This window comes from Microcaecilia unicolor, chromosome 3, assembly GCF_901765095.1.
Source record: "Microcaecilia unicolor chromosome 3, aMicUni1.1, whole genome shotgun sequence".
NCBI lineage: Eukaryota > Metazoa > Chordata > Amphibia > Gymnophiona > Siphonopidae > Microcaecilia > Microcaecilia unicolor.
In genome coordinates, this window is record NC_044033.1 from 189,808,174 (window position 1) to 189,833,984 (window position 25,811).

The 25,811-nt window shown below is 43.3% G+C and overlaps 1 protein-coding gene across 4 annotated transcripts in view; it reads left to right on the forward strand.

Annotated features, from left to right (window-relative positions):
* Positions 1-11,311: 11,311 nt before the first annotated feature.
* Positions 11,312-25,811, forward strand: part of DDX23 (DEAD-box helicase 23) — a 51,301-nt gene continuing 36,801 nt past the window's right edge. The window contains exons 1-9 of one of the 4 annotated variants that reach the window (XM_030196828.1): positions 11,312-11,489; positions 12,094-12,184; positions 17,126-17,170; positions 17,998-18,061; positions 18,196-18,395; positions 18,469-18,573; positions 18,778-18,874; positions 19,102-19,167; positions 20,242-20,380. In XM_030196828.1, the coding sequence (XP_030052688.1) occupies positions 18,196-18,395; positions 18,469-18,573; positions 18,778-18,874; positions 19,102-19,167; positions 20,242-20,380 (607 nt within the window). In that variant the 5' untranslated portion in view covers positions 11,312-11,489; positions 12,094-12,184; positions 17,126-17,170; positions 17,998-18,061. Of the gene's footprint in view, positions 11,490-12,093; positions 12,185-17,023; positions 17,034-17,125; positions 17,171-17,997; positions 18,062-18,195; positions 18,396-18,468; positions 18,574-18,777; positions 18,875-19,101; positions 19,168-20,241; positions 20,381-25,811 lie in introns of those variants that run through there. The other 3 variants (XM_030196826.1, XM_030196829.1, XM_030196830.1) reach the window with 3 other exon arrangements.

The following is a 25,811-nucleotide window of genomic DNA, read 5'->3' on the forward strand; positions in this document are numbered from 1 at the left end:
AAGGAATACACCTGGAATTTACTGAAGAAGCTACTAACATTTTTTTTTGGCTATGCAAATACACCAATAAATCCCTATTTTTGTACACCAGGAAAGCACCTAATTGCCTTAAAAATAACACCCTACAATTCTAAACCATAAACATCTAGAATCAGAAGCTCTATGTAAATGTTTGAATCCAGCATGGATTTATGCACCAGGCTGGAATAGCAAATTTTTGTGGGCAGCAACATTGCCCATTCCTCAGCCCATATCACCAACTTGGGAAGTCCTAAGCTCCCCCCTTTACCCTCTGACATCCCAAATACCACCCATATCTTCTCCTACCCATTGGTCTCCAATATCTTCCGACTTAATTAATTAATTGTTACATTTGTATCCCACATTTTCCCACCTATTTGCAGGCTCAATGTGGCTTACATAGCGCTGTGGGGCGAAAGCCTCCTCCTGTGAAGAAACAAATATAGAGTGATGTTATTTTAAATGAAATAGATATGTACAGACACATTAGGGAAACTTAGAGAGGGAGGTTATCAAGTTGCAGTAGGACATTTCAAGCCAGTTCTGGTTTTAGTACCCAAAGCAATATGGTATTTGCATTTATTTAGGATTTATTTACTGCCTGCAGTGCTTCAGGTTCCCTAATGAATCAGAATAGGGTTGTCAGAAATCCAGGATTGGTGTAAAATGTCTATTGGAACTGAACACTGTGGAAGGTATGCCCTGTTCCCGTTCCCCCCATACACAAACAGTAAGGCACACTTCTATTCAGTGAGGACTGCAGCGTTATTCAATAAATAACATGACATCATCGACTGGACCCAGGCTTAGTATACCTAACCCCCACATCCCAAATCCACTATCAGGTTCCAGTTGGGTCAAAGCTATTGGCTGACGCAGCCCTCCAAGCTAGCCCTCACCCTTTTTTGTTATGTCCCAGCCAATAGGCCAGAAATGGCTGACACTCCTTCCTTCTTCTTGTGGCTCTGCCACTCCATATTTATTTATTTATTTTACAGGATTTGGTTAATCAGGTCAGTTTGCAAAGGCTCATGTACCCACCCATCCCAAGTTACAACAAACATCTTAACACCTTTTCTCATTTGTAAATATTACTTACATGGCTTTGAATAGGTTACAGGGCAGAAGCTCTCTTAGTTTCTAGCATTTGCTGGACCCTAACTTGACCACTCCTTTGACCTTTCGTTAGATTTGACCACTTCTGTCCATAGGATAGCACCAAGTGGGTGCGCCCTGCTGTGTGTTCAAGGCCCTCCCATGCCTGTGTGAATCTTTCAGCCTTCTGTTCCCTGAACAGCTAATCTCTTTTGCCCCTAACATCAAATTGCAATTGCCTTGGTGTCCTGTGCCTTATTAAATTAATAATAATATTACATGGCTGCATGTTCTTTTTTTTTATGATGTAGGTCTACCAGTTTCCTCTTTCATGTTGGGCTTCCAATTAATTATAATCATCCTCTTTTGGAACTACAGTACCATCAGCCTTCATTCAAAACTACTTGTGCTTTTAACCATCCCTTCTCCCATGTACTCCATAGGAGCCAACTTTTCAAAATGATTGGGGGTGCTGAAAATTTTTTTTTTTTAACAGGTGGTGCATGTCCCCCCCCCCCCCCCTAGAGGAGATGGCTGGCTTCATTTTTCAGCCATAATGGAAACCGGGCCCGGCCATCTCAAACCCGGCAAAATGCAAGGCATTTGGTCATGGAAGGAGCCAGCATTTGTAGTGCACTGGCCCCCCTCACATGCCAGGACACCAACTGGGCACCCTAGGGGGCAATTCTAAAAAAAAAAAACACAACAAAACAATAGCTCTCAGGTACATAGCTCCCTTACCTTGTGTGCTGAGCCCCCCAAATCCCCCCAAAACCCACTACCCACAACTTTACAACACTACCATAGCCCTAAGGGGTGAAGGGGGGCACCTACATGTGGGTACAGTGGGTTTTGGGGGGGTTTGGAGGGCTCCCATTTACCACCACAAGTGTAGCAGGTGGGGGGGGGGGGGATGGGCCTAGGTCCACCTGCCTGAAGTGCACAGCACCCACTAAAAACTGCTCCAGGGATTTGCATACTGCTGTCAGGGAGCTGGATATGACATTTCAGGCTGGCGTAGAGGCGGGGCAAAAAAAGGGTTGTTGTTTTTTTGGGTGGGAGGGGGTTGGTGACCACTGGGAGAGTAAGGAGAGGTGATCCTCGATTCCCTCCGGTGGTCATTTGGTCAGTTGGGGCTCCTTTGTGAAGCTTGGTCGTGAAAAAAAAGGGACCAAGTAAAGCCGGCGTAATGCTCGTCAAGCCTGTCTTTTTTTTTTCATTATTGGGTGAAGCCGGCCATCTTGTGAACATGCCCCTGTCCCGCCCCAGTCCTGCCTTCACTAACCTACCGACACGCCCCCTTGAAGTTTCGCCGGCTCCGCGGTGGAAAGCAGTTGGCGCCGGCCAAAATCAGCTTTCGATTATACCAATTTGGCCGGGTTCAGAAGATCGCCGGCCATCTCCCGATTTGTGTTGGAAGATGGCTGGGGATCTCTTTCGAAAATGAGCTGGCTGGTCTACCATGGTCTGTATTGCAACCTATCGGGATACCCTATCTTCCCTGTTTTGGTGATATTTTTGAGTAGAGAGGTGTGGTATCTTTGAAAGATATCTTGTTCTGAACCATGCGCTTTTGAACGACTGTCGGCCTTCCCACAGGTTTTAGTTTAAAAGCTACTCTATCTCTTTTTTTAAATGCTGATGCCAGCAGCCTGATCCCACCCTGAAGGTGGAGCCCATCATTATGGAATAGGTTCCCCCTTCCTCAGAATGTTGCCTAGTTCCTTACAAATCTAAAACCCTCTTCCCTGCACCATCACCAACTAGATATCTAAGGTCAGCTTCATTGACTGTATTAGATGTACCCTTTTTTTTTTTTTTTTTTACATTTGTACCCCGTGCTTTCCCACTCATGGCAGGCTCAATGCAGCTTATATATACAGGTACTTATTTGTACCTGGGGCAATGGAGGGTTAAGTGACTTGCCCAGAGTCACAAGGAGCTGCCTGTGCCTGAAGTGGGAATCGAACTCAGTTCTCCAGTTCCCCAGGACCAGAGTCTACCACCTTAACCACTAGGCCACTCCTCCGTTTACAGGAATACAGGTTTTTAATTTTTTTACATGATTGGACCCAGTTTGTGGAACAGTTTGCCTTTACCACTGAGGTCAATTACAAAGTTAGATCAATTTAAAAAGGCTTTAAAAACATATTGGTATCAAAGCACTTTTCAGCAAGGTTATTTGAAAGGCCCATGATATTGGGGAATTGAAGAATTACAGTATTGTTTTCAGAGTTATTGTGTTTTGAAAGTGATGTATGTGGTTGTATAGTGTTATATGTATGATTTTGTACCTATAATTGTTATCAATAGAAATCAAACAAAATAAAACATGGAAAATAAAATAAGATGATACCTTTTTTATTGGACATAACTTAATACATTTCTTGATTAGCTTTTGAAGGTTGCCCTTTAAGAGTGGACTAACACGGCTACCACACCTCTGTACCTATAATTGTAAACCGCTTAGAATTGTAGATTATGCAGTCTATAAATTTTAAGACATAAATAAATACATTTGGTATAGGACAGAAAAGATAAATAAATGAGAGTATCAGTGTGCTGGGATATACGGTCATGCAGTGTATCGCAGCCAACAACTTATGTGCCATAATGCTTGTACTAACAGTTGCATAATAAATTAAGAATTATAGGTGTCTATGAAAATTAAAGTTTTACGAGAAGAGCGAAAACCAGTATGAGAAATCAATAACCATAGTTGAAGGGGTAAAGCATTCTAGAGAGTAGGGCATATGACACTAAAGGCTCGAGTGCAAATAAAGTCATAGCATACTTGCTGAAGAGAGGGGATATGTAGCAGATTAGATTGAAATGACCATAGGGTCCTTGAGGGATTATATGGAATTAAATAATCGAGAGAGTGGACTACCTAAGTGATAGATTTGAAGAATAAGGGTAAGGATTTTAAAAGTGACTTGATATGTTACAGGGAGCCAGTGCTCCTGTTTGAGGAGAGGTGTAACATGGTCATATTTTTTTCGAGCCTGTCAGTAATTTTATAGCCATATTCTGGACTAATTGGAGTCAATGTTGTTCTGAGAGATTTATCCCATGTACAAGGCTGTTACAGTAACCTAAATTCCAAGATGGTTGGGGTAAGTTGCTTGGAGGGACCATGATGAAAATCACAACTTTAATGACCTTGGGAGACTGGATTTAATTGACTAACAGTTGGGTTAATTTTGATGGCTCAGGGGAATGATTACAAAACAAATCATGGAAAAGAGCTTGGTGTTTGATTAAGTACTGATCTTATAAGAATTAATGTTGAAGTCCTAAAATAGTCCCACTTGATTGATGCGATGTCCTCACCTGGACCTTTGATGCTGTGGGTTTGTTCTAGCTGTTGCCTATGATTCAGCCTAGGTATTGGGTTTTTCCTTGTTCCAGGAAGCGTTTGGCCAAGTTAGATGTCAGATGGTAATTTAATAACAGGGCACCTTAATACAGTAGGAAAATGCCTATTTTTAAAGTTGTCTATGAATCTTTTATAAAATCCTAGCACAAATCCTGCAGAAATAGCAGGGCCTAAACCTTAGCATGTAAAGCACATGTGTAAATCACAGCTCTGTCCAAATTCCTCCCCTAAACACACCTACTCATCGAATAATGCACCGGCTTATGCTGCACATATTTTTAGGTGTGATTTAATTTTTATAAGAGGCCAAAAAGTTGTATAAAATTACATTGATAAGGCTAGATTTACTAAAAGAAACTAATGCCATTAATGCACATAGGGGCCCTTTTACAACATCGAGGTAGAGCTACCACAGCGTTGGCGAACGCCAATTTGGCACTACCGCAGGAACCGGTGGTAGTGCTGCTCCCACCACATGCCATTTCCAGCACGATGGGAAAATTTATTATTTTTAACACCGGGGGCTAATCTGGCGGTAATTGGGCAGCACCATGAGCAGCCTGGTTACCGCCAGGTTAGAGCGGAAGCTTCCATCTGGACAATTTTGTGGCTCCTTCCTCCTCTGTACTTTTTTTGATATAATTGGTTAGAGCAGTAGTTCCCAGACTGGTCCTGGAGGCACCCCAGCCAGTCACGTTTTCAGGATGTCCACAATGAATATTCATGAGAAAGATTTGCATGCAGTGGAGGCAGTATATAGAAATCTCTCTCATGAATATTCATTGTGGATATCCTGAAAACCTGACTGGCTGGGGTGCCTCCAGGACCAGGTTTGGGAACCACTGGGTTAGAGGGTTCTTAGCTTGACACTATCTGAATAGTGTTTGGTTTGGTGTGCTCCGGTTTGCTCTTGCGGGCTCTTGAGGTTTCCCTCTACTACTACTACTACTACTACTACTACTTAACATTTCTAGAGCGCTACTAGGGTTACGCAGCGCTGTACAAATTAACAATAAGGACGGTCCCTGCTCGGAAGAGCTTACAATCTAAAGGACGAAATGTCAAGTTGGGGTAGATAAGTTTTCTGAGAAGAGGTGTAGTGATTAGGTGCCGAAGGCGGCATTGAAGAGGTGGGCTTTGAGCATTGATTTGAAGATGGGTAGGGAGGGGGCACGGCGTATGGGCTCAGGGAGTTTGTTCCAGGCATGGGGTGAGGCGAGACAGAAGGGACGGAGCCTGGAGTTGGAGGTGGTGGAGAAGGGTACTGAAAGGAGGGATTTGTCTTGAGAGCGGAGGTTACGGGTAGGGACGTAAGGGGAGATGAGGGTAGAGAGGTACGGAGGGGCCGCAGATCGAGTGCATTTGTAGGTGAGTAAGAGAAGCTTGAACTGTGTGCGGTATCTGATTGGGAGCCAGTGAAGTGACTTGAGGAGAGGGGTGATATGAGTATATCGGTTAAGGCGGAAGATAAGACGTGCGGCATGGGAAGGGAAACTGAGATACAACCACATGATTGCTGCCTACCCAAGGCAAGGCACTGCAATGTGAAGGAGGGGAGAGACACGCTAGTCCCCAGTGCTGCAGCCCCAAGGCCGAATTTGAGCCCAAAGACTCTGGGCTGTTGTTGTTGTTTTTTTGTTGTTTTTAATGAAGGAAAGTAAGAAAAAATACCAATTGTGGCACCTCCCCCGCCCCCCAAAAAAAGTCTCTTACACTCCCTAGACTTGGGCTGCACAGAACAACTACCATGTGCTGGGAGAGTGAGAAATATGTGACTGTGGGCTACACAGAGTACTTATAGGTTAACTTGAAAACTAGTAGTTCTCAGTCTCCATCTGTTGGTAGGAGTGCATAACCTGAGCTGTTCTAGAGGGTTGCTAAGGAATGGAGTTACATATTCAGCACCATACCAAACTTTGCTACCAAGGGCTGTGCAAGTGGTGTGGCCACACAGCACACAAATATGGAACTTCATAAAAATTTCTCTGGGTCCACCATCTTCTCTCAGGGGCTGATGCACAGTCGTGGGAAAAATTACTGAGTTGCAAACAGTGACCAATGCTCAAAGGGGATCGATCGCATGCAAATGAGATGCATGGATTCCCCTTTGTGCATCGATTGCTGTTTGCGACTCAAAGCTGTAAAATGCATTTGACAGCTTGAAGAAAATACCTGGAGGGGCATAATCGAACGGGGCGCCCACGTTTTCATGAGGGCATCCTTGCAGGACGGCCCCGTGAAGGGGCGGGGAAACCCGTATTATTGAAACAAGATGGACATCTATCTTTTGTTTCGATAATACGGTCAGGGACGCCCAAATCTCAACATTTAGGTCAACCTTAGAGATGGCCGACCTAAATGTTGAGATGGTCGACCTTAGAGATGGTCGTCCCCGGTTTTCGGCCATAATGGAAACCGAGGATGCCCATCTCAAAAACGACCAAATCCAAGCCCTTTGGTCGTTGGAGGAGCCAGAATTTGTAGTGCACTTGTCCCCCTCACATGCCAGGACACCAACCGGGCACCCTAGGGGGTACTGCAGTGGACTTCACAAATTGCTCCCAGGTGCATAGCTCCCTTACCTTGGGTGCTAAGCCCCCCCAACCCCAAACCCACTCCCCACAACTGTACACCACTACCATAGCCCTAAGGGGTGAAGGGGGGCACCTACATGTGGGTACAGTGTGGGTTTTGGAGGGCTCACATTTACCAGCACAAGTGTAACAGGTAGGGGGGGGGGATGAGCCTGGGTCCACTTGCCTGAAGTGCACTGCATACTGCTGTCATGGAGCTGGGTATGATATTTGAGGCTGGCATAGAGGCTGGAAATTTTTTTTAAGGGTTTGTTTTAGGGTGGGAGGGGGTTGGTGACCACTGGGGGATTAAGGGGAGGTCATCCCCGATTCCCTCCAGTGGTCATCTGGTCAGTTCTGGCACCTTTTTGAGGCTTGGTCACAAGAAAAAATGGACCAAGTAAAGTCGGCCAAGTGCTCGTTAGGAACGCCCTTCCTTTTTCCATTATCTGACTCAAGAAGACTCCGACTCTGTCTGTCATCCATAATTGTCTTTTTCAACGTCTATGCAGATAGTTCTTACGAACTCACTTTTAGCGATTATCTCACTCTTTTCGTGAGATCCTTTTTTGAGAAACACTAGTATAAACCAGTTTGAAGACCCCTGAGGAAGGCTTTTTTGGCCGAAACACGGACCGTGTTGGGTCGTAATAAACTTTTTTTTGGCTTTTATAATTGAGGCTTTAGTCTGGTCCTTCTGGATAGCTTCCGTCCATCTTTGTTACACATCCATAATTGTCTGACAACACACAGAAAAAAAATAAGTAAAAATAAAATAGTCACAATTAATACCTTATACACCAATATACCAGCCATACGGAAAATGCAGACCGTCAACAATATGAAACTAGCAAGGGATCATAATATCACAATTCTCATGTAGAGCCACAAAACACCCTTTTAGAGGTAGTGTGTCATGATTTAGGCTCTACACCCTTTCTGATGTTTTGGTGCCACCTTAGTAAGGCCAACACACAATCTCTCCACTGCAAAACACTATACACAAACTTGTGCAAAAACACACTCATAACCTTAACAAACTGTAACAGCACTAATTCCAAGGACAGGACGAGCTACAACCTTATGCGTAGAAAGGCAACTGTAATTACACCGGGCTCTAAAACACCAGTGCACAAGCTAGTGAAAAAAACAAACAAACAAAAAGGGCTGCAAATACTATACACTAGCAGACTACTGCACCTTGATCACACCTGAAAAACACATGACACAACAGATATGAAGGCAAAATACTGAACTGGAAAGTTACCTCAAGAAGTCAGACTCAGCATGCAGCAATACTAGAAACATTGAAACTTACATGAAAAATATCACAGATGCACATTTCCAAAAGCTGACATATTCCAATTAATAAATCCTGAATAAAATACCTTTTTCTACCTTTTTTGTCTGATTATTTAGTTTTTCTATTCACTTTGGTCCCAGTGTCTTCTGTTTTATGCAGTGTCTTCTTTCCATTTGATATATTTTCTCTCATCATGTCCACCATCCTCCTATGTCCTTATGTGTCCTGTCTACCATGTAGCCCTGTCCCTATCCTTTCTCCAGTTTCAGCATCTGCCTTCAAAGTGTTCTGATCCAGCCCTTAAATTCAGCAAGGTGGTAGAACTAGAGGACATGAAATGAGATTGAAGGGGGGCAGACTCAAGAAAAATGTCAGGAAGTATTTTTTCACGGAGAGAGTGGTGGATACTTGGAATGCCCTCCCGCGGGAGGTGGTGGAGATGAAAACGGTAACGGAATTAAAAAATGAGTGGGATAAACATTAAGGAATCCTGTTCAGAAGGAATGGATCCTCAGAAGCTTAGCCGAGATTGGGTGGCAGAGCCGGTGGTGGGAGGCGGGGCTGGTGGTTGGGAGGCGGGGCTAGTGCTGGGCAGACTTCTACGGTCTGTGCCCTGAAAATGGCAGATACAAATCAAGGTCAGGTAACACAAAAAAAAGTAACACATGAGTTTATCTTGTTGGGCAGACTGGATGAACCATGCAGGTCTTTCTTTGTCGTCATCTACCATGTTACTATGTTACCGGCTCTATAAGTGGTCACTAATATAGGTGCTGACTGGCAGTGCTAGATGTATTAAGCAGGACATCTGGCACAGGGGAGGGGGCAGCGCTGGATTCAGGACTCGCACAGTGACTCCATTGAAGGGCAGCCTGAAGGTAAAGGCTGCTGTGGGGGAGGGGAGGAAAAGGAGGCAGGAGGGGGACCAGAAAGGGAGCTTGAGCGGCTTTCAGATCTTTCACTGTCTGCAGAGAAGGTAAGGGAGCTGGTTGCGGGGGGGGGGGGGGGGGGGCTGAGAGAGTAGTGCTAAATAAGAGAAGAGGGGGCTCACCGGAGTAATGGGAGGGAGGGGGGTACATCATCCTTCCTGTACTGTAACTTGTGAGTCAGAGCCCAGACGGATTCCCAGCGGGAGGAGACAGACACACATCTACCCCAGGATAGTGCAGATAGGAGACCCTGAAGAGACCCTAATACCCCCCCCCCCCCCGGTACAGAGACACACATACACATCCGCAGACTGGAATGAGAGAGATCCTCCCCGCTCCCCCTTCCCGGAATAGGAGAGAGACACGCACCTGCCTTAATGGATTGGCTTGGCACAACTGTTGTAGGCAGCAGCCCTGTCTGTTGCTTTGCTCGCTGCCTCGCTCGGCTCCACGAGTCTGCATGCGCTCTCCCTTGCAGGCATGCACCACAGTCAGCGACGATGGCTCACAACCTTGGACCAGGCTCCAGCTTTTCCCGCTCAGTGACTCCTGCCCTCGCGGAAACAGGAAATACCTCATCAGAAGGTGGGACATTGAGAGGGAAGTGAAAAGCTGGAGCCTGGAGGAGGTGAGCTGTCACGCTGCAACTGGCTGTCGCTGTCGGGGGCGGGGCCGTTGCTGCCTGGCTCACTGCAAAGTTTACTGTCACGCGATGCCGGGGTCTGGGGACTCAGGGGCTGACAGTGGGCTCAGACAGAGGCAGCAGGCCCAAGCCGGGGTGGGCGCCGGTGGTGGCGGGAGGCTTGCAGCGGGAATGGGATCATCATTCATGAATGATTATGATGCGGTCCGCTGGGTCGTCCGAGGCGAGCGGAGGTCGGAGCGGAGGCACGAGGCAGAGTTGAGGCGCGCCGTGCGGGGCCCCCTTAGGCACGGGGCCCTATGCAGCCGCCTTGGTCGCCTCTGCCTAAGACCGGCCCTGCTGCAGCCTGCCTGTCGTATACTGTGTTATCATTGTGACATCATTGGGTTACCAGTGGTGAAAACACTTGGCATCACAACAATAACACAGTATACGACAGGCAGGCTGCAGAGTCATAGAACATTGAATAAGATAAGTGTGGGGCTGGTTCCGGGGTGCATAAACCCCTAATATAGCGGTCAACCTATATATAAGGGGAAAGAAATACAACAGGCAACGGTTGACAGATTTCGATTGATTAATGAAAAGAGTATTACTCTCACAGTATTGATGAATTAGTACCATGATGGAAAGTTTGATGGGTCAATGGTTTTTCCCCAGACTGGATCAATGTGTCCTCCTTTTTCTGGAGCCATATGGTAACCCCATCCTAGAAGAGTTTTTTTACATTGACCTATGAGTACTTTTTTCCCATCAAGTTAATGATAAGAAAGAGGACCAATGATAAGACCTGCTCCAGTGTTGGTGCTCTTATGAAAATACTGAGCAATCTGCATATTATGGAGATTTGCCAAGCATGGAAGCATTGAGGTCCATTTAAATAAAGTAATCGCTATAAATACAAGCTGTCAGACGAATACCTAAGTACCTACTGGTAATGATATATCTACATATGGGAAGCTGTCAAATAAATTAAAAAGCTGCCCAATAAGGGAAAAAAAAAAACTTTTGTCCTCCACCTTTTAAGGCACTGCCTATCCAATTAAAACAGCTTTAGACTTGTTACAGATGGATCAACAATGAAAAACGACAATGTGGGTGCAGCAGCTCATAGGTTTACTTGCTTTGTTTTGAGTGAACGGGGATGACGGCTGCGCTGGGAAGGGGAAACTTAGATAATCCTAATTGGCTTCCTTGCTTACAGTAGACTAGATAGGCTCACTTCCATTCCTGTTTATTAAACCTTCTTGCTCTGGACAGAACGTTCCTGTTACGTTCAGTCCCGTGCGTATCCGTACACGCTAGGCGTCGTGTCGCGCGTACACTCACTGCGCAGCCTCTGTATCTTTGATACCGACTTCCTTCCAAAGCGCACGCGCAGATGAACTATGGGCTGACCAGCCTCCTGTCTGGTAGGGTGACTGTTATTGCGTTTACATCGTTATTTGTTGGTTGTTGTTTTCCGGCCGTTCCGTTCCGGACGTGCTGTTTGGCGCCTGGAATGAAGAGACACACTATCAGCGCCGTTTGATCGCCGTTTCTCCCTGTGAGTAAGATATTTTACGCATCGACCGCCGTGTAGACCTGTGGTTATTTCTCTTGGGTGTTTTTTTTTTCACATGTAGGTTGTGAGCCTTAGAGGGGGTAGAGGCAGGTACCTCTCGAGCTGACTTCTTTTACTTGAATCGTGCTGCCTATTCTTCCTGGAGACTGGATTTGTTAGCCACGTATTGTGACGTCATCCGAGGGCGCCATGAGCTGGAGCTGTTGTCTGCAAGGAGGTTTAATAGACAGGAGTGAAGAGAATTTATTTAGTCTACTGTAAGAGCTGAAGCCAGTAGGCGGAGCTTGCCTCGGTTTTAGTACATCCAAAACAATAGCAAAAGATTATTAGAAATAAGGGACTGCCTATGCATGGTCCATCTGTAACAAGTCTAAAGCTGTTTCAGTTGGATAGGCAGTGCCTTAAAAAGTGGAGGACAAACATTTTTTTTAAACTTAATGGACAGCCTTTTAATTTATTAATTTTTTTAAATATCATGAAATAATTGAATATCAGTAAAACAGCTTAAAAATATTGTAGCATGTAGAAACAGGACTTAAAAACTCTATTTTGTGCTCATTTTCATACACCGTTCTATACAATACAGATGGCTAAATTTCAGTGAGGATATCTTGTTTCCTGATGGGTTCATCTTAACTGTTGTTCTGATCTTCCTTGGGACGCCTGATGTTATAAAGGTGGGATATATTGAGATTAAATATATTGGAATTAAATGGAAGTAAAATTAAACTGTCCTTTCATTGGAGCACATGGAATCACATCATCTATTTTGTAGAAGTTGACTTTTTAGATACAGAAATGGTTTATTCTGTTTTGAACATGTTTCAGGGGTTAAGTGGTTTTATAAGTCAAAATAAAAATAAATATTTTGTTTCATGCAGATCTCTTTTGTTTAAACATAACTAAATGGGCTATAAGCCCCTAATGCAGTCCATTGGTTTTCTTATATTTTGTTCTTGTGATGACTTATACTGTACAAAAACTTGAAATACAGTGAGACAGATTAATAGAATTTGTTAACATCCAAAACTTATTTTTAAACTCCTGGATCAGTTTCCAAGCTGAATCTAACATAGACTTGCTGTGAATTGAAGCCTTCAAAGACGTTATGTATGACCATGCAATGTGTAAAGTGGACTTACTATCAGTTATGTTTGCTGATTACAATGGAGCCTTGGAACCTCGACAGTTCATATTTTGAGATGTCAACCCATGAAAAAGTCAATTAAACATACAAATAAATTTAACAGTCCCTTCACAGCCAATAAAATTCAATAGCTTCTCATTATTTTAAAACTGAAGAGAAGAAGCAACAGATTCACTGAGAAGTTGTTCTGTTAATCTGACATTAATTTTATTTTTTGAGCACAACATATGCCAAGCTCTTAGTTTATTATCTGTGGGGGTCTTTTACTAAAGTTTGACTTGAGTTATCTGCAGCAGGGCCCATAGGAATAAAATGGGCCCTACTGCAGATAACTCGAGCTAAGCTGTAGTATAGTGTAACCCCTTATGTTCTTGCAGTTTGTGAAGCTTTTCAATGTATTCCCACTGTACTAATCCTTCCCCCTCCCCATCAAGCAATGACTTCTTTTCTCCTAGTGTATTCCTAACAAGCTTGAGCATATGACAGGGATCCAAAAATATAAAAACATTCTCATGTGTTACAGGGTGCTTAAAATATGGCTTATAATCAGGGCTTTCTACATCTAAACAAGCTCCTAGGCATTTCGCTATAGCAAAGTTTGAAGCATCCCCTTCAAAGGTTAAAGACACAACAGATACATCTGTATCGTACCTGTATTCATATTTGGGTAATAACTGAGAAAATGCTATTACAAATTATATTACTTTTTGCCATTACAAAGCACTTTGCAGCGTGTGCTCAAATCTAATCAGACCAACACGTTCACTTGAACAATAGTCTTTTTAAAGACTATTTTGCAACTCTGAAGATTTTGCTTCATCATCATTTTCCAGAACCATTCTGCGGAAAAGACTCCTGATGCAGGCCCAACGGCCGAAACACAACGTTGTGTCGAGTCTTCGTACTTCAATAAACTTATTTACCAACATACATCTTCCAGTCTTTGGTCGCTCTCTCACTTTTTGTTTGTTGTACTGTTAAATTATATTACAAAGCATGAAGTTGACTTGGTTAACTTGTGCTGTGTCAGGGGCATAGCCAGACTACATATTTTGGGTGGGGCTAGGCAAGAAGTGGGTGGGCACCAAGTGCTCCCCCCCCCCCCCCAACCACCACCAACAAAAATATCTCAGCTTGCGAGTAAATGCTTCTTTCCACCATGGCACTCTGCAGTACGCATGCGCTGAAAACTGTGCATGCGCAGGTGCTGGTATCGTGGAGAGTAGTGTTTTCGTTACCATTAGGGAGAAGTCTTCAGCTGGCTGAGCTTAGGATCCCCACCAGCTACCACTAAACGTGTGGTACTTTTGGGTCGGCCTGAGCCCTAAGTGGGTGGACCCCGGCCTACCCAGGCCCACCTGTGGCTATGCCATTGTGCTGTATATCAACCAGTAGTAAATAGTAATAAACAGTATTAAGTGCATTATTATAACATACCACTGTATTCCACAAAGCAAAAGAAGCAAGTTCTTACAAACCATCTTTCTCTCTTGATCTAAGCACAGGAAAAAAAAAAAAAGATTTTAAATGCTCCCAGGTTTCAACCTAGTTCATGTTAAATGTGGGAAATAAATGTCATAAATAAGTAAATAAATAGAAACTCTGAATATAGAGCACCTGATTCTCATAACATGCCTGCTTTAGTGGCCCTTTACCAGGAGAAAAATGTCCCCTTCATGAATACAAAGTGTCCCTATAACCAGGCCCTCGAAATAAGACACTGATTATAATTTATAACAAATTACTACTCTACCTATGAATTGTTATTCCGTTATTATACTTCCCCTGTGTACATCTGCATGCTGCACAAGCCGACATGTTTGAAAATATAAGTGATTAAAAATTCTACCAACAATAAAGAACAACAGCATGGATGCAGCAGCTTGCGGGTTTGCTTTGTTTTGTTTTCAGTGGACTGGATGACGGCTGCGCAGAGGAGTGGAAACAGAGATGAACCTAATTGGTTTCAACTTGTTGATGTCACTTTGTCTCCGTTCTATTAAACCTGGTTAGCTGTCAGAGCCAAGGAGGTTGGATAAAACAGGAGACGAAGTGACATCAAAACATTGAGGGCAATTAGGTTAATCTCTGTTTCCCCTTCCCATGCAGCTGTCATCACCATACACTCAAAACAAAACAAGCAAACCATGAGCTGCTGTATCCACGTTGTTCTTTATTGTTGGAAGCATTTTTATTTAATCTCACTTATATTTTCAAACATGCCGGCTTGTGCATTATATGGATGTACACAGAGGAAGTATAATAACATAATAACTTTCATAGGTAGATTAGTAATTTGTTATAATTTGTAATCGGTGTGTCATTGGGAGGGGCTGGTTTAGGTTATAGGGACATCCTAGCACGTGTTATATTCATGCAAAGATTTTTTTTCCCATGGTGAAGGGCCACTAAAACGGACATCATGTTATGAGAATCAGGTGTTCCACATACAGAGTTCCTATCTATCTGTCTGTCTGTCTGTCTATCACATTTATATCTTACATTAAACATTAGTTTGAAACCCGGGAGCATTTAAAATCTTTTTTTTTTTTTTTTTTTTTTACTATGCCTAGATCAAAAGAAAAAGATGGCATGTGGGAACTTGCTCCTTTTGTTTTGTGGATTGCAGTGGTATATTATATATACACTGCTAACAAGTAAAATTCTCTCTTTCTCCTTTTTAACAGAGGAAAAGACTTCAGATGCTCTGCATTCACTCTATCAAACATATAAACGGCGAGTGACCGACTCACTCGCAAATGCGCAGTAGAGACTTCCCTCTCTGTCCTGCCCCCACGTCAATACGTGATGACGAGGGCGGGACAGAGAGGGAAACTGCGCCGCCGAGGTTGATACCGCTCCCCGCCCACCCGAGGTCGCCGCTACCGTTACCCCCCCTCCCCCACACACACCCGGCCCGGGCCCTCTCTCTCTCCGCTACTAAACTTACACATCCATTCGCCGGAACGCAGCACGCACATCAGCTGAGCTGCCGTCGGCCTTCCTTCCCTGCCTGTGTCCCGCCCTCGCTGACGTTACGTCACAGGAGGGCGGGACACAGGTAGAGAAGGAAGGGCCGACGGCAGCTCAACTGATGTGCGTGCTGCGTTCCGGCGAATGGATGTGTAAGTTAGTAGCGGAGAGAGAGAGGGCCCGGGCCGGGTGGAGGGATGGCGGCGGCGACTCCGGGGGGGGGGGGGGAACGGTAGCGACCTCACGGGGGGGGGGAGGGGGAAGGAAGGAAGACCCCAATACCAGCCCGTTTTTACGGGCTCAACGGCTAGTTTGTTTATATTCTGTGAATGGCAGACTGCCTCATATCCATTGCAGAAAGTTATTCTGCTGTAATTGAATATGATGCGAGCTCCTCATGAGTCCAAAAACCTCCTTTATGTGATTAAATTCTTATTATGAATCTGAAGCTGTACTTTAATAAAATGTTCTATTAGAGTTAGAAAAAGACACTTATCTAGGCTGTAGCTTGGTTGACTGGGTACGCTCGACAGAGAGCCCCTGTTTTGCAAGTGCTTCTTAAGGAGCTGTGCCCTCGGCCACTGCGTATGCCCTGGAAAATGTGCAAATACATATATTTAGAGAGAGGACAGGGAAAAATTGCTTTCGGGATTTTCTGCTAGGAAAAGGAAAAAGCCTACCTTCTGATTTCTTCTGCGGGACTCCTGACAACCAAAATGGTACCTGTTTTTAAGCGGATGCTCTCAGAGTCCTCCAATCAGAGTGACTTTACTATTTAAAGGGGCAACCAAAACACGGGCAAAAGAGAGCCCGTTACAAAAAAGCTTTCCACTCTATGTGGTTATTTAGTTCTATTTTTAATTGTATTTATTTATTTTATTTGTTACATTTGTATCCCACATTTTCCCACCTATTTGCAGGCTCAATGTGGCTTACATAGTAACGGAGAGGCGTTTGCATACTCCAGTGTGAACAAATACAAAGTAATGTTCATGTGATAGAGCCACATTAGGGAATCGTTCAACGGAAGAGTTGTGCTATGTCCATTTCATACATTAGGTATGTTGTGTTGCGGAGATCAGATATTTATGATGGATTGGTCGAGTATGCTTTCTCGAACAGGTAAGTTTTTTTAGTTTTTTTTCCGGACATGTAGGTGGTCGAGCGTGGCTTTCAGGTCTTTTGGTAATGCGTTCCACAATTGTGTGCTTATGTAGGAGAAATTGGAAGTGTAGGTTGATTTTTTAAGCAGGTACACTCTATCAGTAACCCTCAAACCATAATATGGCATCAATCTATATTACATGAGGAACATGACCCCTTTGTTGCAAAAGTACAAAAAAAAAAGAAAAAAAAAGGCTTACCAGACAGGTTCTTCAGTCTCACACCACCTACTTTTCTACCCTGTGCTGATCTAATTACCAACTCTAGGTGCTCATCTTCATCTAAATGTGCAAAATCACACGCCTTTCTCTCTCTTTTTTTTTTTTTTAACCAGAGCATGAAGAGGATCACTACCAAGCATCTTCATTCAGTTCTAAAGGTACTCTTATCCCCAGTCCAACAGTAGAAATATCAGAAGTGATGTCTGTAAATGGTTGAGTTCAAGTTGATTTTTATTTTGATATACCGCCTATTTGAGTTACAGCTAATGGGTTCACAATAAATATAAATCGGTAAATATAGAAAAACATAGAAGAGGAGTGGCCTAATGGTTAGTGTAGCGGGCTTTGATTCCAGCATCCTGGGTTCGATTCTCACTGCAGCTCCTTGTGACTCTGGGCAAGTCACTTAACCCTCCATTGCCTCAGGTACAAAAACTGAGATTGTGAGCCCTCTAGGTATAGTGATAGTATCTGTTTATAATGTGAGACTGTTCTCCGCTTTAAACTTGATGGTTAAACAGATTATAAATGACAAAATTAAATTAAGACCAGAAGGTCTTGAAAGGAAATTACATTTTATATAGGATAGAGTGAGAGTAAATGAGAATATGTTCAGTCATGTGTTACTGTTTTCCAAAATTCTGAGCCCACCAGACTGCCTATTACTGGAAAGTTTTTGTTTGTCTAGGCTGCACCATTTTGAACAAGTGGGTGTTATCCCCTCTTACCAGTAGATGGAAGTAGAGAAAAAGCTACGCTTTTCTAGTAAACTCACCGGTATAACCTGCAGGTGTGCTTGGAAAGTTCCAGCAATTTTCACTACCTGCAGCAGTTGGTAGGTTGTTTAGGCTGATACTGTGTGGAGGCTTCTTGTTGTTCTGTACTTGTCGCGAGAACACCAAAGTCAGACTGTCTGAAAATGTGAAAATTTTAAATAAAGATAGGGTTGTATAATTTTTGTGTTTTTTTTTCTTTTTTTTTCTAGATATTTGGCTGAATTTTGTTCAGAAAGTGAAGGAGTCAAATCCCTGACAATTCTTGTTTTAGCAGTAAGTGTTAAGATGCTTTGCGTGCATGTGCTGCTTGAGTTGAGGGGCTTCTGATTCAGATATGCAGACCAGTTTTGGAACATGTTGCTGTGTAGAATGAATTACTCCTGTTGAGTACTTCTCTTGCATTGTAGATGGTGGGAGAACATCCCGATAAGAGAGAGCGAGAGTTCTCTCCTGCCAGGGAAAAAGAGAGGAAACGTTCACGGTCTCGTTCCCAAGAGAGAGAGAGGGACAGGAAGATCTCTCCTTCCAAAGAGAGGAAACGACACCGCTCACGAGACCGTCGGAGATCCAGAAGTCGTTCCCGCTCCAGGTCTAAGTCTGCTGAAAGGTAGGTAGGGTGGTTTTATTTGGGGAATTGTTAAAAGTTAATTTGATTAATGACATTTCTTTGGTTTATATAGAGACCGAAGACACAAAGAGAGAGAACGAGACAGAGAGAGAAGTAAGAAGGACCGGGATCGAGAGAAGGATGGACACCGTCGAGAGAAGGACAGGAAAAGATCAAAGTAAGCCACTGCACAGAGCTAGCCTCTGTGGTTTGAGCATATTACATGTTGTCAGTGGTGACTTCTGATATGTTAGTGCCTTGGGATCTTCACTAGAGCTGTTGGCAAATAAAAGGATTTCTATTGCCCAGGACTAGCCCTAAGAAAATGGAAAAACTGGGGGAGTGACTTTTCTAATGCTGTTCCTCTTCCCTTTGCCCACAGAAGCTCATCACCACTCCGTAGCAAAGATTTCAAGCTGAAAAAAGAAAAGGATTTAAAGAGAGATGAACAGGAAGAACAACTGGAGAAGAAGCCAAAGGTGAGCATAGAAGGCAGTCCTGTAACTGGCTGAAGAGAGCCTGGTTTCATCCTGTGACAGAGAGGAGTTTAATACAAGGACAGTAAACAGCTGCTTCAGCTTCAGAATTATTCATCTGTTTTGGGCTATAGTGAAAAGTTTCTCTTGAGTTGTTTTGAAGCAGAAATTGTATGTATAGAAAACTATGCAGAATGTTCTAACTCTGGAATAAATGTCCCTGATTGCAGGTACAGCCTCTGTCTTTGGAAGAGCTATTGGCCAAGAAAAAAGCAGAAGAAGCCGCTGAATCCAAGGTGAGTTGTCTAGGAGAGGTACTTGCTCTGGCTCCGACACTTTCATTTTTCTACTACACACTAGGACCCACAAAATGTCTTTAGAAAGGAACCCAGAGCCTACTTATAGGGTTGAAGCATGTCTCTGTAGTAGAACAGGGATGGAAGATGTATGTATAACAAGGCTGCGTATGTTTGTAGGAAGCAAGAACCCAAAGTGTCTATTCAGCAGAGTTCTCTTGTGTATATGTGTGGAAAGAGTTCTCTGTGTATGTGTGTGTAAGGGTGTGAGAGGGTTGCCTCTTTCCAGAATCCTCTGGATATGTGTTTGTGGGTGAGGGGGTCTGTGTGTGTGTGCCTACAGCTGAAAAAGTTTTTTTGGGGGGAAGGGGGCATTACAGTTCCAATACACACTAAGGCCTTTTCCTGCCCCCCTCCCCCAAACTACGTCTGCTGCTGCCTCAAGCTTAAATAAAACTGAGCGCCGCATATGCCTGCGTCCAAGCATTGTGTTCTGTCCTTCTCCGAAGCAGACTTCGGGAGGCAGGACACAGCAGTGCCTAAGCACAGGGCTGTACAGCGCTTTGTCTTCTAGGGCTGTGTTGGCAGCAGCCTGGAAGCAGAGAAGGAAAGGGGAGGTGATGATATGGAGGGGGATATGAAATGCTGGTCACTTGGAGAGGGGCAACAAAGGGGAAGGGAAGAAACTTGCTACCTGGGGAGGGGGGAGGGAGGGGAAGAGGAGATGTCACCTTTTGGAGGGACTTAGAGAGGGGAAGTGGAGATCCTCGCCACCTTTGAAGGGGGGCTGGTAGAGAAGAGAAACAAAGATGCTGAACTACAAGGGGGAGAGGGCAAGGGCCTTGAGCCACCACTGGGGCGGGGGCACATGGCTGAAGGTTTGCTTAGAGCATTAGGTACCCTTGGACCAGTCATGATATGTTCACGGAAGAGTTTATGCTGCCACTTTCCGAGACCTTGGTTTGTGAGTATGCAGATGTGGAAGGCAAAGAGATGGGGTTGTAGGACTGATCCTGCTCATCTCTTGCTCCCTGGAGATTTCAGGCTTTGATGTTACCTGTTTGTACCTTTCAGCCAAAGTTCCTCTCCAAAGCAGAGCGTGAAGCAGTGGCTTTGAAGCGGCGGCAGCAGGAAGTAGAGGAGCGCCAGAAAATGTTAGAGGATGAAAGGAAAAAGAGGAAATTTTTCCAGGATTTGGGGAGACGGATGTTGGGTGAGTGGTTCCTTTTGATATAGTGTAGAGCATTGGTGAAGTACATACTCAGGGCTGAGGACCAGACATGGCACAGCCTCTCTGTTCCATTTTATATACTGCATTAAGCCAAGATGTCAAGGGAAAGAGAAATGTGACTTGATATACTGCCTTTCTGAGGTTTTTGCAACTACATTCAAAGCGGTTTACATATATTCAGGTACTTATAAGGCAATTGACAGAATTCAGTAAAACAGTCAGCGGCACAAAGACATGAAAAACAAACCAAGACAGACAACTGGAATAGAGTTACACTCTTTCCATAGAAAAAAGTGGGACACGCAAGGTAAGATAATTGAAGTGAATCCACAGTCCTTCATTTCCAAATGCTGAGAAAATAGCCATGTTTTAATGGCCTTTTCAAAGCTAAGAAAAGAACACAGCGAAGGTGACAAGATAGATGATGCCAAACAAACTTCTACTGGACTCAGAAAAAAGTTCACAGCAAGAGTTTATTTTTAAAAAACTGGACTCGACACGAGTTGTGTTTCGGCCGTTCAGGCCTGCCTCAGGAGTCCCTAAAATGATATACAATAAATTATATTAACTCAAAGCATTAATAAAAATGGATACATTACAAATAGTCTAAAAGCATAATCTCAAAAATAATTATAACAGACACAAACCAAATACCCTAAAAAGATGTGTGTACTGATTTATAAAACATGGAAACAACATTAAAAAATGTATTAAAGAATGATATTACTAATACAATAAATTGTATTTTAAAATTATTTTAAACGTCTCTTCCATTCAATAAGTATCATAAACACTTGATGAGGATCATAGATTTTGCAACAAGATGAATCAAAAACAGTGACAGAATTAAACCAGACACGATCATGAACATGCAAATACATTGACAATGCATAAATAATAATTTCTTTTATTAAAAATAATAATAAAAAATAATAACTTCAAATTACACATTTACTCTTTTAAAAGGTATGTAAACATATCTGTGACATACAAATACATTGACAATCATGAACACGCAAATACAATAACGATGTGATAATAATTTCTTATTATAAAAAATGATAATTCCAAATTGCACATATGTTCTTTAAAAGGTATGTAAAAAATCCATATACGTGTTCAGAAATGCATACAGCAAGCATAGCCATAGTAACACATCGTGCTATGCTTGCTGTATGCATTTCTGCCACTGCTCTGAAAGAGAAGGAACTGCGTGTTCTTCGAAATTGGTTTTTCTTGGAGTATTAATCATCCAAGTACTGGAAATACTGTTGGAAGACTCCTGAAGAAGGTGCTACGGCGCCGAAACACGGCTGTGTTGAGTCAACCTGTTGTATATTTTTAAAAAAGTATATTTATTATGTCTCCCCTATTGATTGGAAAGAGCCTATCTTCCCTCACTCCTCTTTTTCTCCTTATATATGTTTCGTGGGGATTAAGTGCACCTCCACACTTCGTGTGGCTTCCTTTTTTAGACTATTCTGAGTTTGGTTACATAAAGATTGGGTTTAAAAGAGGAATTGTAGAATATTGATAAACACAGAATTAAAAAAAAAAAAACAACTTTATTAGCAAGTCTCCATACCTTTTTCCCCCGTAGTTTTAAAACTTAAATTTTCTGCCACAGCATTAACAGTCTCTAGAAGACACAGTAAGTCCTCATTCCCACCCACTTCTAGGTCAGCTTTTCATTTATAGTTGGTTATTCTAAATAGGAAACCAAGAGGGGAATTTTCATTAGAGTTTTAATTGTTTAATTAGTTTCTGAGAAGCAAACACTAAATAAATTACACCAATCCTAAGGTTCTTTATATTCATCTGATATTCCCATTACCTGAAGACGTTTTAATTAAACAACTCTATAATACTGAGATGCAGACAGTAGTCCAGCAGCGAGAGGGGTGCTATCCAGTCTTTCGCATTGAATGTCACATGTATGATTATCTCCCAGTTGGTGAGAGGTTATATGTGTGTGCTTAGTGCAAAGAGCTCCTAGCTCTCGGAGAACAGGTCAGTTCACTTGAGGCTAGAGTAGCAGACCAGGAGGAGCTGAAGGAGACAGAGAGGTACATAGAGGAGGCCTACAGGGACATTGTAGAGAAATCCCACCTCCAATCTGGCAGCCCCTGTCCTACCTTGGAGGACGGAGGTCTTCTAAAAGGAGGGCATCACTCTGGTACAGTTGGAAGTAATCCTGTAGCCAGGACCAGCACACCAGGGAATGCAATATCCTCTCACACTGTGGATGTGTCTTCAGGAGCTACTACCCAGGAGAGAAGGGTTAGGCAGCTGTTGTAGTTGGTGATTCAATTATTAGGCATGTAGATAGCTGGGTGGCTGGTGAACGTGAGGATCGCATGGTCACTTGCCTGCCTGGTGCGAAGGTGGCAAACGTCGCTCGTCACCTAGATAGGATTTTAGATAGTGCTGGGGAGGAGCCGGCTGTCTTGGTACATGTGGGTACCAGTGACCTAGGAAAATGTGGGGGAGAGGTTCTGGAAGCCAAATTTAGGCTCTTAGGTAGAAAGCTCAAATCCAGAACCTTTAGGGTAGCATTTTCCGAAGTGCTACCCATTCTATGCGCAGGGCTCAAGAGACAGAGCTCTGGAGTCTCAGTGCGCAGATGAGTTGATGGTGCAGGGAGGAGGGTTTTAGATTTGTAAGGAACTGGGCAACATTCTGGGGAAGTGGGAGCCTATTCCGAAAGGATGGACTCCACCTTAACCAGGGTGGGACCAGGCTGCTGGCATCGGCATTTTAAAAGGAGATAGATCAGCTTTTAAACTAGAACCTGGGGGAAGGCTGTCAGTCGTTCAAAAATGCATGGTTCGAAACAAGGTATCTTTCAAAGATATCACCAAAACAGGGAAGATAATCCCGATAGCGAAGTTGCAAAAGAGACCATAGTAGATTAGGTGACGTTAAGTAAGAATCAGACAAAAGATTGCAAATTAACACCGTCAACTAATGAGCAAGATGTAAATAGGAACAACAAACATAGTTTGAAATGTCTGTATGCAAATGCCAGAAGCCTAAGAAATAAGATGGGAGAATTAGAATACATTGCACTAAATGAAAAATTAGATATAGGCATCTCTGAGACCTGGTGGAAGGAGGATAACCAGTGGGAAACTGTCCTACCAGGGTACAAATTATATCATAGTGATGGGGTGGAGGGGTAGTTTTGTATAGTAAGGAGGGCCTTGATTCAAATAGATTGAACATTCTGCAGGAAACAACACACATCTTGGAATCCCTGTGGATTGAAATTCCATGTGTAAAGGGGAAAAGGGCAGTGATAGGAGTGTACTACTGTCCACCTGGCCAGGATGAACAGACAGATGCAGAAATGTTATCAGAAATTACGGAGGCTAACAAACTGGGCAACACAATAATAATGGGTGATTTAAATTAGCCTTCCTTTATCAGTGCTTTGCATTTGACTTGACATTCCTTGTGCTGTTTCTTATTATTTTCAGTCGGTTCCTTCTTCCATTTTCTGAGGGATTTTCTTTTAGCTCTAATAGCTTCCTTCATCTCATGCCAGCTGTCGTTTGGTCTTCCGTCCTCCTTTTTTATGTTCAATCATTTTTATTGGTAACATTGCTCAACTGGTACACCATACAGTCAATGCAATGATACAAATCAACAGAAAAGCAATCTTATTATAACATGTTCATCATCCATGATACCTAAGCCCTTACCCTCCACCCCACCCGTCCTTCCCCACCCTCCCTACCACCCTACCCCAACCCCCCCCCCCTTTCCATCCCCCGGTGGGCTGTATCAAATATTCAGAATATGACTTCTCCCTTGGGAGGGCAAAGACATCCACAGAGGTTCCCATTATGCGCAAAATCTTGCACCCAGAGCACTATCTAAGGAGTGAATACTACATCTGTCCAATCTCATTTGTTGGATTAATTGTGCACGCCAAAGGACCAGAGGGGGAACCTGGTCTGACATCCAGGATCTCAAAATGGTAGAGAGCCCAAAGAAGATAGCTAACCGCACAAATCTGGCTGTATTTATAAAAAAAGGAGCAGAGGGTCAAGAATTAGAGTACACCCCCATAGTTGATCTACTGAGCGTAAAATACCCCTCCAAAACTGTTTGACTAACGGGCATGACCAAAACATATGGCCCAGAGTAGCAGACTCCTCCCCACATTTGGGGCAGGATTCATCACAGGTGTCAGTTACTCGGGCTGCCCTCCTTGGCGACATGTGCTTTCTCAAAAGAAACTTGTACAGCTTCTCACACTGTGAGACTGGCAATCTCAGCCGGTACATGTTTCTTATGAATGCTTGGCACAGGTCAGCCTGCATTGTACAGCCCAAATCTTCAGATCACCTGCGGGCCAAACGCACATAATCTAATTCAGTTGTTGTGTCTTTCAATTGCTGGTGGTGAAATTTTAATGGGGCAGATTGCTGAGCTCCCAAAGAGTATGTGTTGGTTAGTACTTCAGCGACATCCTCTGTCAAGTCTGTCCAATGTCCTCCTTTTTTAATACGTGGAATATATTTGGCTGGGCTTCCAGGATGGTGTTTTTGAACAGCATCCACGCCTGATGTAAATCTTTGACCCTTGCAGCCGCTCCTCTAAGGTTTTTTTTTTCCCCCACCGTTCTTCTCATTTTATCATAGTCTCCTTTTTTAAAGTTAAAACTAACGTATTTGATTTCCTATGTATGCTTACTTCAGAGCTAGTATCAAATCCGATCTTATTATGATCACTGTTATCAAGCAGCCCCAGCACCATTACCTCCCGCATCAGATCACATGCTCCACTAAGGACTAGGTCTAGAATTTTTCCTTCTCTCGTCGGCTCCTGTACCAGCTGCTCCATAAAGCAGTCCTTGATTTTGTCAAGGAATTTTACCTCCCTAGCGTGCCCTGATGTTACATTTAAACAGTCAATATCGGGGTAATTGAAATCACCCATTATTATTGTGTTGCCTAGTTTGTTTGTGTCCCTAATTTCCTTTAACATTTCTGCATCCGTCTGTTCATCTTGGTCAGGCGGACGGTAGTACACTCCTATCACTATCCTTTTCCCCTTTACACTTGGAATTTCAATCTATAGTGATTCCAAGATGTGTTTTGTTTCCTGCAGAATTTTCAATCTGTTTGATTCAAGGCTCTCCTTAATATACAATGCTACCCCTCCACCAATTCGATCTACTTTATCACTACGATGTAATTTGTACCCCGACATGACAGTGTTCCACTGGTTATCCTCCTTCCACCAGGTCTCAGAGATGCCTATTATATCTAATTTTTCATTTAGTGCAATATATTCTAACTCTCCCATCTTATTTCTTAGGCTTCTGGTATTCTCATATAGACATCTCAAAGTATGTTTGTTATTCCTATTTACATCATGCTCAGTATTTGACAGTATTAATTTG